The sequence below is a fragment of the Eulemur rufifrons genome, chromosome 3 (assembly GCF_041146395.1).
Source record: "Eulemur rufifrons isolate Redbay chromosome 3, OSU_ERuf_1, whole genome shotgun sequence".
NCBI lineage: Eukaryota > Metazoa > Chordata > Mammalia > Primates > Lemuridae > Eulemur > Eulemur rufifrons.
Genome location: NC_090985.1, coordinates 40781436 through 40794647, shown reverse-complemented (window position 1 = coordinate 40794647; position 13212 = coordinate 40781436). Strand labels below are relative to the sequence as shown.

At 41.7% G+C, this 13212-nt stretch overlaps 1 protein-coding gene across 1 annotated transcript; it reads left to right on the top strand.

Annotated features, from left to right (window-relative positions):
• Positions 1-322: 322 nt before the first annotated feature.
• NTAQ1 (N-terminal glutamine amidase 1) lies at positions 323-12790 on the top strand. The gene is made up of 6 exons (XM_069466020.1): positions 323-490; positions 5934-6033; positions 6943-6993; positions 8356-8504; positions 9314-9438; positions 11838-12790. The coding sequence occupies exons 1-6, from the start codon at positions 399-401 to the stop codon at positions 11945-11947; spliced, it is 627 nt and encodes a 208-aa protein (XP_069322121.1). The 5' UTR covers positions 323-398; the 3' UTR covers positions 11948-12790.
• Positions 12791-13212: the final 422 nt, after the last annotated feature.

Sequence of the window (13212 nt, the reverse complement as noted above, 5' to 3'; positions counted from 1 at the left end):
GCACGCCGGCCCCGCCCCACACCCCGCCCCACACCCCGCCCCACACCCCGCCCACCGGCCGGGTCCCCGCCCCCACAGCCCGCCCACCCGGCCGGGTCCCCGCCCACCCGGAATCCCGCATGACTCCCCGCCACCGGCTCCGCCCACCGAGAACTCGCGCCGCTCACCCCGTCCCGGACCCGCCCACTTCGCTCTGGCTCCACCCCCCCGAAGCCTGCACGGCCCGCCCCGGGCCCCGCCCACCCCGCGCCTGGCTCCACCACCCGGAAACTGGCCGGGTCCCCCGGGCTCCGCCCACTTCGTCCCGGGAACGCGCGTGGTCTGCTGAACGCGGGTCCATTCAGGCGTCTGGTGCAGTCGGTCCGCCTCAGGCCCGGGCCGTGGGTAAGCCAGCCGCCATGGAGGCGGATGTCTCCTCCGCCGCCGCCGCCGCCTGCTACCAGCCGGCCAGCCCCCCGCGGGACGCGTGCGTTTACAGCAGCTGCTACTGGTGAGGGGCGCGGGAACGGCCTTCGGTCTACCCGGCTAGCCAGGCCGCGAGTCGCAGGCGGGCCCCGCCTCTTCTCGGCCCTGCCTCGGGGACGCTCCCGGCCTCGGCTGGCGGATTTCACCGTTTTGGGGGAGGAGGAGCGAGAATGGCAGCTCCGGTCTCTTGAGTAGAGCGTGGGCAATTGGATGGGGTTGGGAATTCGTCCGGAATCGTAGGGCCGGTGGTGCATTACCTGTGGCGGGCGCTTTTCGGTTGGACTTGCTCAGCAGATCTCAGTGCTGGGGGGCGAGGATGGGTGGAGCGCAGAAAACCTTTGGAAGTTTCTCTGCTGAAGTGGTTTCAGACTGAGATGAAGGTTATTTTAATTTTGGAAGAGAATGGAGGCACGGAGAGTTTGTGGTAACTTTCCCAAGGTCACGCAGCTAATAGCAGCCAGGAATCCAATTCAGACCCTCTGGCACTAGAAACAATGACCTTAACCACTATGTTGTCATTATAATAATGGTTATGTTTACAAAGTACTTGCTATATGCCAAGCATTGTTCTGGGTGGTTTATGTAAGCTAACTCATTTGAGCCTAACAATAACCCTAGAGGGTAGGTACTGTTGTTGTCCCCCACCTTTTTTTTGAGACAGATTCTTGCTCTATCACTCTGGGTAGAGTGCAGTGGTGTCATAAACTCCTGGGCTCAAGCGATCCTCTTGCCTCAGCCTCCCTTCCTAGTAGCTGGGACTACAGGTATGCATCACCATGCCCGGCTAATTTTCCCTATTTTTAATAGAGGCGGGGTCTTGCTCTTGCTCAGGCTAGTCTTGAACTCAAGTGATCCTCCCGCCTCGGCCTCCCAGAATGGTAGGATTACAGGCATGAGCCACATTATCCCCATTATAAAGAGATGTGGACGCTGAAGCACAGAGTGAGTGAATGGGGCTTTATATGTAGGTAGAGTCTGGCTCCAGAGTCCACAGTTGCACCCTTGTCCTAGGCTGCCTCTGCAGCTGAAGCATACCCCTACCTTGGTCCTTTTCACTCCCACACCTACCCTTTCCTTCCTGAGTAATAATTTCTTCTCCAACTTCCAGTCCCTACACAAGAAACCTCAGGGCTACCTAAAACTACCCCTCCCTTTTTGAGCTGGTCACCAAATCATTGCCACCAAGAGCTTAACAATTTGTTTAGCTCTGACTGTATGTCAAGCCTAGTGCCAGGTGCTTCCATCCATGCCTATGAGATAGGTTTTATTATTATCATTATCTTCATTTTACTAATGAAAGGACTGAGCCACAAAGATGCTGTTGTTTGCCCAAGATCACACAGCTAGTATGTGGTAGTGCTGAAACTGGAACCACTATGTGATTCTGGAGTCCATGCATCTTAACTACTGCACTGTATTTCTTCCCTGGCTTTCTCCTGAATCCAGTTAGTTCTCCTCCTAATGTCCATTCATTCATTCATTCAGTGAATGTTTATTAGGCACTTGGAGTGCATGTGGTGCATAATTCTGGGCACTAGGCTATAGCAGTGAACACAATTAACAAATTTCCTCATGGATCTCATGGTTCTTAATGTTTTGATGCACAAAAAGCAGAAAAAACAAGTAAACTGTGTGGGTGGTAGTAAGTGCTATGAGAAAAAAATAAGACAGGCTGGGCGTGGTGGCTCACGCCTGTAATCTTAGCACTCTGGGAGGCCTAGGCGGGTGGATCGCTTGAGGTCAGGAGTTTGAGACCAGCCTGAGCAAGAGCAAGACCCCGTCTCTACTAAAAAAAAAAAATAGAAATTATCTGGCCAACTAAAAATATAGATAGAAAAAATTAGCCGGGCATGGTGGCGCATGCCTGTAGTCCCAGCTACTCGGGAGGCTGAGGCAGTAGGCTCGCTTAAGCCCAGAAGTTTGAAGTTGCTGTGAGCTAGGCTGATGCCACGGCACTCACTCTAGCCCAGATAACAAAGCGAGACACTGTCTCAAAAAAAAAAAAAAAAATAAGACAATGTCAGGGATAGTGACTTATACTGTTGTATATTAGGATATTTCAAGAAGACGTTGTTGATAAGGTGGTATTTGAAAGAGATCTGAAGAAAGAGAGGGTGGGAGCTTTGTGACTACTGGAGGAAGATCATTTCAGGCAGGGAGAACAGCAGGTCAAAGGCTCTGAGCAGGAAGCGTGCAGTGGGTATTCTAGGAATAGAAAGAGGCTGGTACAGTTGGACTGGAGCAATTTAATGGAACAATGGTAAGAGATGAACACTCTACTGCAGGATTTCTCAACCTTGACTCTACTGACATCTTGAGCATGATAATTCTTTGCTGTGGGGGCTGCTCTGTGTATTGCAGGATGTATAGCAGCATCCCTGGCCTCTACCCATTAGATGCTATTAGCATTCTCCCCTAGTTGTGGCAACCAAAAATGTTGCCAGACATTGCCAAATGTTTTGTGGGAGGTAGGGGCAAAATTACCTCTGGTTGAGAATCATTGTTCTACCCTGTCTGAACACATCAGGTAGGCACACCGTTCTACTTGTGCTCCTGTAGGTTCTTGTAAGTTGAAATAAATGCCTCCTCTCTACTGCTGTTAGTTTCTGTCAGATATTACTTACCCTTCAAGACCTCATTTAATGATAATAGTGGTAGCCAGTATTTGTGTGGGACTGTGTGGTTTGCAGAGCATTTCTGATTCTGTTTTAATTGTTTTGTATTTTTCAAACAATTGTGGAGCTCCTGCTGTGTGCCAGGGATCTTCCCCTCTCTCTGTGCTTCTGACCTCAGCCCATAACCTTGTAACCCCTGCAGAGTCCAAGTCTTTATGCTGCTTTGTCAGCTTTTCTGTTACCAGAATGATCAACTGACAGCTTGGGAACATTATCATCATTGCCCCACCTTTTTTTTTAAATCACTAGTTAAATGGGTGTCAGGACTCATACCAAATCCAGAACTCTTTCTATTCCACTTGTGACTTCTGGCGTTTCCAAGTGTAAAGTCCCTCCCCTCCTTTTTTAACATCAAAAATTTTACGAGATTCACCGCATAATGTTAGTTGTGCTCTTGAAAAACGATTGGTGATAAAAAGGGTCTAAAAAAATCAGTAACTCTTAATTTAAATTTTTTTCCTCTATGTAACAGTCACTTATGTTTGAAAGATAATAGGCAATGTGTGTTCAAGCCACATTTTGTATTCAGCTCACCAGTACTGCTCGTGGTACCTGCGAGATTCATGACCTCTTTGCATTAACTCTGAGCCCAACCTTAGGAATGGTGAGCAGGGAACAAACAAGAAGAAACTATCAACAACCAACCTATACCCCTTCTATCTTCCCATATCCCTCAGAATTAATGACTCCTTCCTCTGTGCTCTCTGTATGCATCTTTTATGGCCTTCTATGATGCTTGCTATTAATGGATCTGCATGTCTCTGCTCATGGTCTGTAAGCTCTAATTTATCACCATATCCTCCAAGCATTTATTTAGCACAGCATTTTGTATACCCTAGACTCTTGAAGATGTTTGTGATAAAGTTTCCAAAACTTTTGTAGGCCAAACAGACAAATATCTTCTCCAAACTTGGTCCTTAAACATTTAGATTAAAAAAATTTTAGCTACTATATATACTATTAATATATGTCATATTAAAATAGTAAATTTTTGTTACTCCGTACTACAGATCATATTGAAGTAGTTAGTAGCAATTTCCTGTTGTTATCATTATCACCACTTTTTCCTTGTGGTTTCTTAGATATTTTATTAATATTATTATTTTAAAATATTTTTGAGATGGAGTCTTGCTCTATTGCCTAGGCTGGAGTGCAGTGGCATGATAGCTCACTGTAGACTGGAACTCCTGGGCTCAAGTGACTCTTCTCTGTCTCAGCCTCCCAAGTAGCTAGAACTACAGGTGTGTACCACCACGCCTGGCTAATTTTTACAATTTTTTTGTAGAGATGGGGTCTTGCTATGTTGCCCAGATTGGTCTTGAACTCCTGGCCTCAAGTGATGCTCTTGCCTCAGCCTCCCAAAGTGCTGGAATTACAGATGTGAGCCACCATGCCCAGCTTTTAGGTGTTTTACAGAAAAACAAAACCATAGGAGAAAAATATGTCCAACTTCAGTATTTTAAGCCTAGTTGTATGGAGCACTGAGACAAGTAGACAAGACCTAGACTTGTGAATTGAAAGAGTGTATATTTTCATAAAATGGTGACAATCCTCAGTGCTGTTTGTGCCTTGCTTCATTTTCAGGTAGCGCGGTGTACATAACTGGAAAGTAGGCTTTGACAGACTGAGTCACATGCTGTGAGCAGAGTGCTGGTATAGCTCGTTTTGAGCAAAGATGTTGTGTGGCTTATTAGAAAAAGACAGGATCCCAGAGTGAATACTGCCAGCAGCAACAGTGGTTGCCATGCACAGGAGTGTGGTTTGGTTACTGCTTGGTTTGATATGTTGAGCATCACTTTACTTAGGTGGGTTCTTACCACTGCTTCAAATAGCCAAAGGCCTGTCATAGAGAAGGGAGATTCATCTGGGGCAGAGGTGTAGGAAGATTGATTTCAGTTCAGTATGAGGAAGAACTTTCTAAAAGTCAGGCCTCCTCCTTACTAGAGGGGCTTGGGGAATCCCATTCATAGGGACTCTCTCTGAAAGAATTCCTGGACACATCACATAATTGCTCCTGATCCTTTCCAGCCACAAGCCCTCCTACCCAAAACACCCATCCTGTCCCTTTTCTAAGGGGAGCAGGGAACCAATGTTAACTAAACTCTATTATAAAGTGTCTATAATATGATGTGATTATGCCCACTTTACAGATAAGAAAGGCAGATTCTCAGAGAGATTGAGATGTTCAAAGCTTGTTACCTTGTAAGTGGCTGAGTTGGAATTCCAGCTGTATCTCAAGTCCCTGGACCCAAAGCTTACAGAATATTGACCCAGCGTTTTATCAGTTATAAAATACCTCCATACACAAGCACTGCTGTGGGAGGTAATAAGCTCTATGTCTAGAGAGGTTCACACATAGTATAGGCTGGATAACAGCTTGTTGGGACGTTTCAGAGTAGATTCAAATGTTAGCCAGTCATTGGATAAGATGGTGTTTAAGGTCTCTTCCAACATTTTTTTCTAACTGACAAATAATAACTACAGATTCTTAAGGTATATAGTGATGTTTTGGTGAATATAATGCATGATGATCAGATCAGGGTAATTAGTATATTGATCATTTCAAACTTTTGTCATTTCTTTGTGTTGGGAACATTCAATATCCTTCTAACTATTTGAAATTATACAATATATTATTGTTAACTATAGTCATCCTGCAGAAGTCCTAGAATTCTAGGACTTACTCCTTCTATCTAGCTGCACAGCTTTTTAATTGTCATCATAAGTCTTCTGTTCAAATTTGAAAGACATGAGTGTTTTCCTTATATTGATTAAGTAATTATTTTGTTTCAGTGAAGAAAACATTTGGAAGCTCTGTGAATACATCAAAAACCACAACCAGTATCCTTTAGAGGAGTGTTACGCTGTCTTCATATCTAACGAGAGGAAGATGGTAAGTTGGTGAGTGATTGCAGATAGAAAACATGAGATTTAGGATGACACTAGAAGCTAAATATAGTATGGGTTTAGCACTGTTCTAAAGTGTGCTTTATAAAATATAGCAACATTTTAAAGTTTGGTTGTGAATGAAATTTTTTTCCTTACAGGGCACGGTTGAGTTAGAAGAGTTTAGTCCCTTACTTGTAGGTAAGGAAATATGTGATGGTATGTCTACATAGGTTAAGCCCCTTTTCTTTAGGTATTAATCTAGAGCTTTTTCAATTTCTTAGATTAGAGCCATATCCTCTCAGGTTTGAAGTAAAGATTTGTCTCTGGAGTTTAAATAGACTATAGTAAACCTATATAAAGTATAAGAAAAAGTAAACCCTTCATGTTTTATAAAGCACTTTTGCAGACATCATCTCATTTCATCCTAATGGAAGCCCTATGAAGTAGGCAAGATTTGGACCACTTTCTTTGTTTTATAGGTGAGGAAACACTCAGGGTGGTCCCATGAATAATTAAGTGGAAAAGCAATACTTGAACCTGTCAGGACTTCCAATTCCTAGTTCAGGTCCCTTTCCACTCTCCAGAGAGCATTATACAATAACTTGTGCTTTTGTGAGCTTTCATTGTTGAGGACACTTACACTTAGAAGGATTTAGGTTTCTTCTTATTTATTCTTTCATGGCTGGGCACGGTGGGTATGCACCAGTGGTCCCAGCTACTTGGGAGGCTGCGGCAGGAAGATCGCTTGAGGTCAGGAGTTCAAGGCTACAGTGTACTATGTTTGCGCCTGTGAGTAGCCATTGTACTTCAGCTTGGGCGGCATAGCAAGACCTCATCTTAATTAAAAAATTAAAAACAGTTTGGTAGTGGTTTAACTGAAGATGTGGCTTATGAAATGCATTGTATTTTGTAGGTACCTATCTGGAAACAACAGACGAGACCTGGAAGTGGACCTGTGATCTGGGTAAGATGGTCAATATAGAGTGCCTTTTATGCATTATTACTTGTAACCTCTGACTGGTATGTCTTAATAAAGCAGAAATGACTGGGGCAGGAGAGAAAGGCTGTGATCATTATTAATAAATTGATCTTTTGAGAATAGATGTTATTTGGTCTAAGATAGAAGCACTACAGCAGTATTTTCTTTTAACTTTTCATTTTGAAATTATTATAGGAATGATTTTAAATGGTTAGTGTGGTAGTTATATTTGTGATCTCCTAGACTGTTACCCATTTAGCACTGGAAGGAACTTTGACAGTACATAGTCTGGCTGCACATTAGAATTATCTGGAGACTGTGTTAAAAATACAGTTTTCTGATTTTTAGAAGATTTTTAGAAGATCTACAGACGGGTTCTGTTACATCCGCAGAGGATCTTATGCCAGCAATATCCCTAGGTCATGCTAACATTTCTAAGCTACCCCAACAGGGTTCTTCATGATTTAGTGTTCTTAACAAGCTCCCAGATGAACGTGATTGACATTTGAAAGACTCAATCTATTCTAGCCCCTTGATTAATTGGGCTAAGGGGTCAGTTAATAGCCCTTTCATTTTTCAGGTGAAGAAACAAACCCAGGAAGGCAAAGTGAGTAGCTTACAGTCACATAGCTGGTTACTGGCAGAACTAGGTCTTAGACCTGGGTGTTTTCCAGTACACATCTGTGTGTCATCTTAACCTGTCCCCCTTAAGAACAGAATGATAGTGTAACAAACTCCTAGTTTCTGGATACTTATTTAAAATTATATATCATTTGAATTGGCTTCATTCATTTATTTAACATGTATTTATTGAGTGCCTTTGATATACGAGGCACAAAACAAACTAAAACCCCTGGTCTCAGAGTTCATAATTCTTGCTTTCTTTGCTAGCAGGTGGTCTGTTGCTCTAACATGAAAGTCCAAACCCAGCAGCACTGGGGTTAGGAGTGTGGGCTCTGGAGTCAGGTGGAGAGAGTTTAAGTCCTAGGCCTCCCATTGGTTGGCTGTGGGATCTGGACAGGTTATTCACCCTCTCTCTTCAGTGTCCCCCCTCTGGCAGTGGGGTTGTGAGGCTAAAATGAGATACTGCCCAGGAAGCATTTTCCTGGTATCTGGTACAGTCTCTGGTACTGATGAACATTTCCGTTATTTATTTAACTGATTTCCTGTCAGTGGACATTTAGTCTGTTTTCAGGGTTTTGTGTTTGCTTTATTTGATTTTGTTATTATAAGGAAGGCTGTATTAGTCTTGACCTTTTTTGTGATAATATATGTGTATCAATACTGGGACCTTCCATTTCACCATCATAAAGTAATTTGGTTAACTTCAGCTACTTTTACTTCTAGGATTACCATGTTGTTTTGCTTCATGTTTCAAGTGGAGGACAGAGCTTCATTTATGATCTCGATACTGTCTTGCCATTTCCCTGCCTCTTTGACACTTATGTAGACGATGCCTTTAAGTCTGATGATGACATTCATCCACAGTTCAGGAGGTAAGGAAATTCAGGATGTATTTACTTATTTTCTGAAGTAAGATCTTGACGATTCTACAGAGGCTCTTTTTTTTTTTTTTTTTTTTTTGCATTTGTTTTGTAAAGATCACTTGTTTGGTATCACCATTGAGTTAATATTTGAGAATGATGTGTTTGCTATACAGGAGATTCAAAATGTTTTAAAGCTTTAAAGGTTATCCATCATATAAAAGATGGACAGTCTTAAAAATTTGTGTGATGAGGCCAGGTGTGGTGGGTCATGGCTATAATCCTAGCACTTTGGGAGGCCAAGGCGGGAGGATTGCTTGAGCCCAGGAGTTTGAGGTTGCAGTGAGTTATTAATATGATGACGCCACTGCACTCTATCCTGAGCAACAGCTTGAGACTCTGTCTCAAAAAAAAATGTTGTGTGATGAGATCTCAAACATTTTGTTTGAAGCATGTTGAGGATTTCTTCCACTCTTTTGTTTAGGGTGTTGCAGGGGGGATGGCTCATGGTGCCAAAATTGAAAGGGCTGTGATGACAGCACCAGAAAATCATGCCCTTTGCCCTTAAGACACAATTGAGTAAATAAAGGCAAACAGATATATTTCTGTGCCTTTGCCTTTCTGTTTTGGATTTTAGTTGATCCTTTCCTATGACTTCTTTAATAGGTAATAAAGCTGCATATGTATTTGTGTATTACTAACAGTGCAGAAATGCATGAGTAGTTTTGTGCTTATCATAGAAAATGAGTCCATGTAAAAATTTAGTTAGAATTTCCAATGTGACATTTCCCTCATATAGTTATATGTTGATTTATCTGCAGGAAATTTAGAGTGATCCGTGCAGATTCCTACTTGAAGAACTTTGCTTCTGACCGATCTCACATGAAAGATTCCAGTGGGAACTGGAGAGAGCCTCCTCCACCATATCCCTGCATCGAAACTGGAGGTGAGCCAAGGGTGCTTTCTCAGAGGGGTTTCTGATCAATCACAGTACAGGCCAACATTTTTCTTTACCCAAGGACAAAAATCAGGTCTTTCTTCGGATAAAACTCCCTGAGTGGTAAGGAGGTAAGGTGAGTACTAGTCCTATGTGTTTATTAGGTTCAGCAATTGAGTCTCTATAGAACAGGACGGAAGGCATGAGAACTCGTGGGAGAGGAAGGATGCCAAGGACCAGAGCCATGATACTTGCAAACTGCTGGGTTATTGGATATGCTTAATGCTGGGACACTGGACATCAGAAGATCTGCACGGTTTTGTCATTTAACAGCGGGACTAATAGCACCTTGCCATGGTAGGGTTTTGTGTTACGGTGAAAGAAATCCCCATTGCATCGTTATGCCGTGTGAAATGTCATTTCTCTGACTCTGTAATAAAATCTGCATTAGAGGAAGGTGAATGTTGGCAGGTTTTATTGTACCACTTGCCTCATTTATTTACGTGTGCTTTTAGGCATTGGTCCAATTGATAATTTCTTGAGATTTAAGAAGGGTTGTTTACCCTATTACTACTGTTTGGCATTCATATGAGTTTGAATCATTATTTGTGATTATAAGTAATTCACAGCATTCCCATTTAGTGGTGAGATCATCCCAGCACATGGATAATACAGTCTACGTGAAAGTGCTCTGTAAGCTGTGCAGCATGCCAGAAAAATAGGACAGTAGTTAGTATTAATAGTTCAGCAGGGAAGAAAGTAAAAAGTATATTTGGCATATTTGAATGGAGTGAACATTAAAAGAGGGTTCAAACTCTGATTTTTGAGGCTCTGTGAAAATCTCTCATAATCTTAAAAATTTATATTGGAATTGCTTGTTGGTACACCAACCTGCTTCCTAGCCTCAGTGTTAGAGCTGGGAAAGCTCCTAGTTGAGGAGAGAGCTCCGTGGGTCTGCCTTGTATCTCAGGCAACCTGCTGTACAGGGCCTGGTCTGGGCACAGGGTGCCTGCAGCAGCTACCCGTTTCTCTTTTAGATGTGAGCACCAAGACAGAGCCTAGAGTTACAGAAGGCATTTAAAAAACACTGCCTTGTCAGCCCTGGTCCTGTTTGGACCATTCCTTCTCTGAAGGTAGTGCCTCTTTCTTGTTGCTTTTAAGGTTTTTCTCTCTATCACTGGTTTTCACCAATTTAATTATGCTGGGTTATAATGTAGCTTTCTTTAGGCTTATTCTGCTTGAGGTTTTTTGAGATTCTTAGATTGGTGAATTTGTAATTTTCATCAAATTTAGAAACATTTGACCATTATTTCTTCAAATACTTTTTCTGACACACCCGCCTTTTTTGTTCTTGTATATCAGCTATACCTGTGCCCCATAAATCAATGATGTTCTCTTCATTTTTTTTTCAGAATTTTTCTGTATGTGCTTCATTTTGAACAGTTTTGTTTGTAAATTCATTCGTCTTTTCATCTGCATTAATTTGTTGTTAATCCCACCCAGTACATTTTTTTTCATTTTATATATTTTATTTTTTCATCTCTAGAAATTCTCTTTTGGGCTTATTTAACATCTTCCATTTCTGTCTTCATGTGCATGTTTTACTCTACCTTTTTGAACATACAGCGCATATATATAATAACTGTTTTATAGTCCCTGTCTGTTAATTCCATTATCTCTGTCATTTCATTCTGTTTTTTTTGATTGACTTCTTTCCTGGTTTTGGGTCATATTTTCCTATTTCCTTGTGTGGTTGATAATATTTGATTGTATACTGGACTTTGTGAATTTTGCGCTGTTGTTTGCTGGGGTTTTATGTACTTTTAAAAATAGTGTTGGATTTTGTTTGGGTATGCAGTTAATTTACTTGGAGTCTGTTGGATTTGCTTTTAAGTTTTTTAGTCCAGGTTCAGAGCAGCCTTTTATCTAGGACGAAATTAGCCCCACTGCTCTGACGTGACCCTTCTGGGGACTGCCACATGCCATGTGTTACAAGTTCTCTCTGCTCTCGCTGGTGGGGACATGAATTATTCCTAGCTCTGTGGAAGTTCTAGGAATTATTAGACCTACTGCTTTCTGGTGCTTCTTTCCCTGGCCTCATGAATTTCATTCCATGGAAGAGAAGATCAGTTATTAACCAAAGACTCAGGGGTCCCCTCTGAAGATCTCTGGAACTCACTCTCTCTGTGCAGTTCCCTCTTCTCTGATTCTCTGTCTCCTGTGTCCCTCAATTTGGGTGTGTGTGATTAAACTGGGGTTAAGCATTTGAGGCAAGAAAATCACAGAAGTGATATCGAACCCTTATCTGTTTGAATAATTTCTCCTACTTTTAGTCTTCTTGGTTGTTTTATTGCCGTTAAACCAAAATCGTGTTTTCAGTGAACATTTTTTTTCGTGTATTTTTCTAGATTCCAAAATGAACCTGAATGATTTCATCAGTATGGATCCTGAGGTAGGATGGGGAGCTGTCTACTCATTATCTGAATTTGTACATCGGTTTGGCAGTAAAAATTACTGAACTTGACATTAGGATGTGGAACTGTGGAGAAATTCTGGGGCATGAACAAGCTATCCCTTCATTTAGGATAGCAAACATTATGGCACAGTTGGCTTGGAATTATGTTTTTCTCTTTTAATTTAATTGAATGGAAACATGAGTGAATATAAATATTATAAATGAACTATATAATAACTTTTTTTTGGATATGTCAAGTTGAAACTTGATGTAGTGTATAATTGCTAAGATATTCCTGTGGCCCATTTGTTAAAACATATGATGACTTATGCCAGTGATCGTTTTTGTTAGGATAGATAGGTGTGCGCTTAGAGCCAGACCCTCATGTCTGTTCTGGATGTTTTGTCTCTCCAGCTACATTGTAAGCTCCTTGAGGGCAGGGCTGTGGCTCATTGCTCTCTGAATCTCTAATGCCTGTGAAAAGTGCCCATAAGATGTTTTCTGGTGAATGTGCTATTGCTTGAAAAGGGATGATGTTGTGAGCTGAAGCAGCAATAAGTATTAGTCTTTTTGGACTATGATATTGCTAAAAAGATTGCAGCCCTCTCAGACTTAAGTGTTATTTGGCCTATTTATATATGGTTTTAAATAAAATTGATTTAAAATTAATTAATTTTGTTTTGAAGATTTTGTGTCACTCTTGATTATCTGAAATATCTAAGAATGTCTCAATCATAGGTGAGAACTGTGGCTTTAAAATATATTTATCACATGTGCCTTCTGAAGATGACTTGGTCATTTGGCTTTAATTATTCCAAATGATTAAATAATTCCAAATAAAAGATATTTGGCATTCAACTGGCATATAGTACTAGCTCTAATTCATATTTTCATGGTTCTACTGTACAAATGAACAACTTCTTATAGCAAGGATGCCTAAGCTTTTGTTCTTAGATGAGTTTTCTATTTGTTAAGAAACTGCCACTTAAAAGGAATCCCTTGCCTTGTGCTGTGGAGTGTACAACTGTAATCATTTACTCAGGAATCAGCTTCCCTGGTTCAGGGTTATCATCAGCTCCTTAGTGAGAAGGAGCTGAAGACTTGTCTCAGCACATGCTGTCTCTTCCCTCTGGTTGATTGTAGGTATACATGTTGACTATATAGTACTTGTTCCAGAAGCTGGTGACAGTCTCTCCAAACAAGTCCTTTTGTCACCTTTATAAAACACTGAGTTACCGAAGCCCCCTAGTTATAACTCTAGAGGCCGATCCAGGCTGAGTATAATAACTTCTGCTCCTCACAGTGGGCAAAGGGAAGTAGGTAGCCCC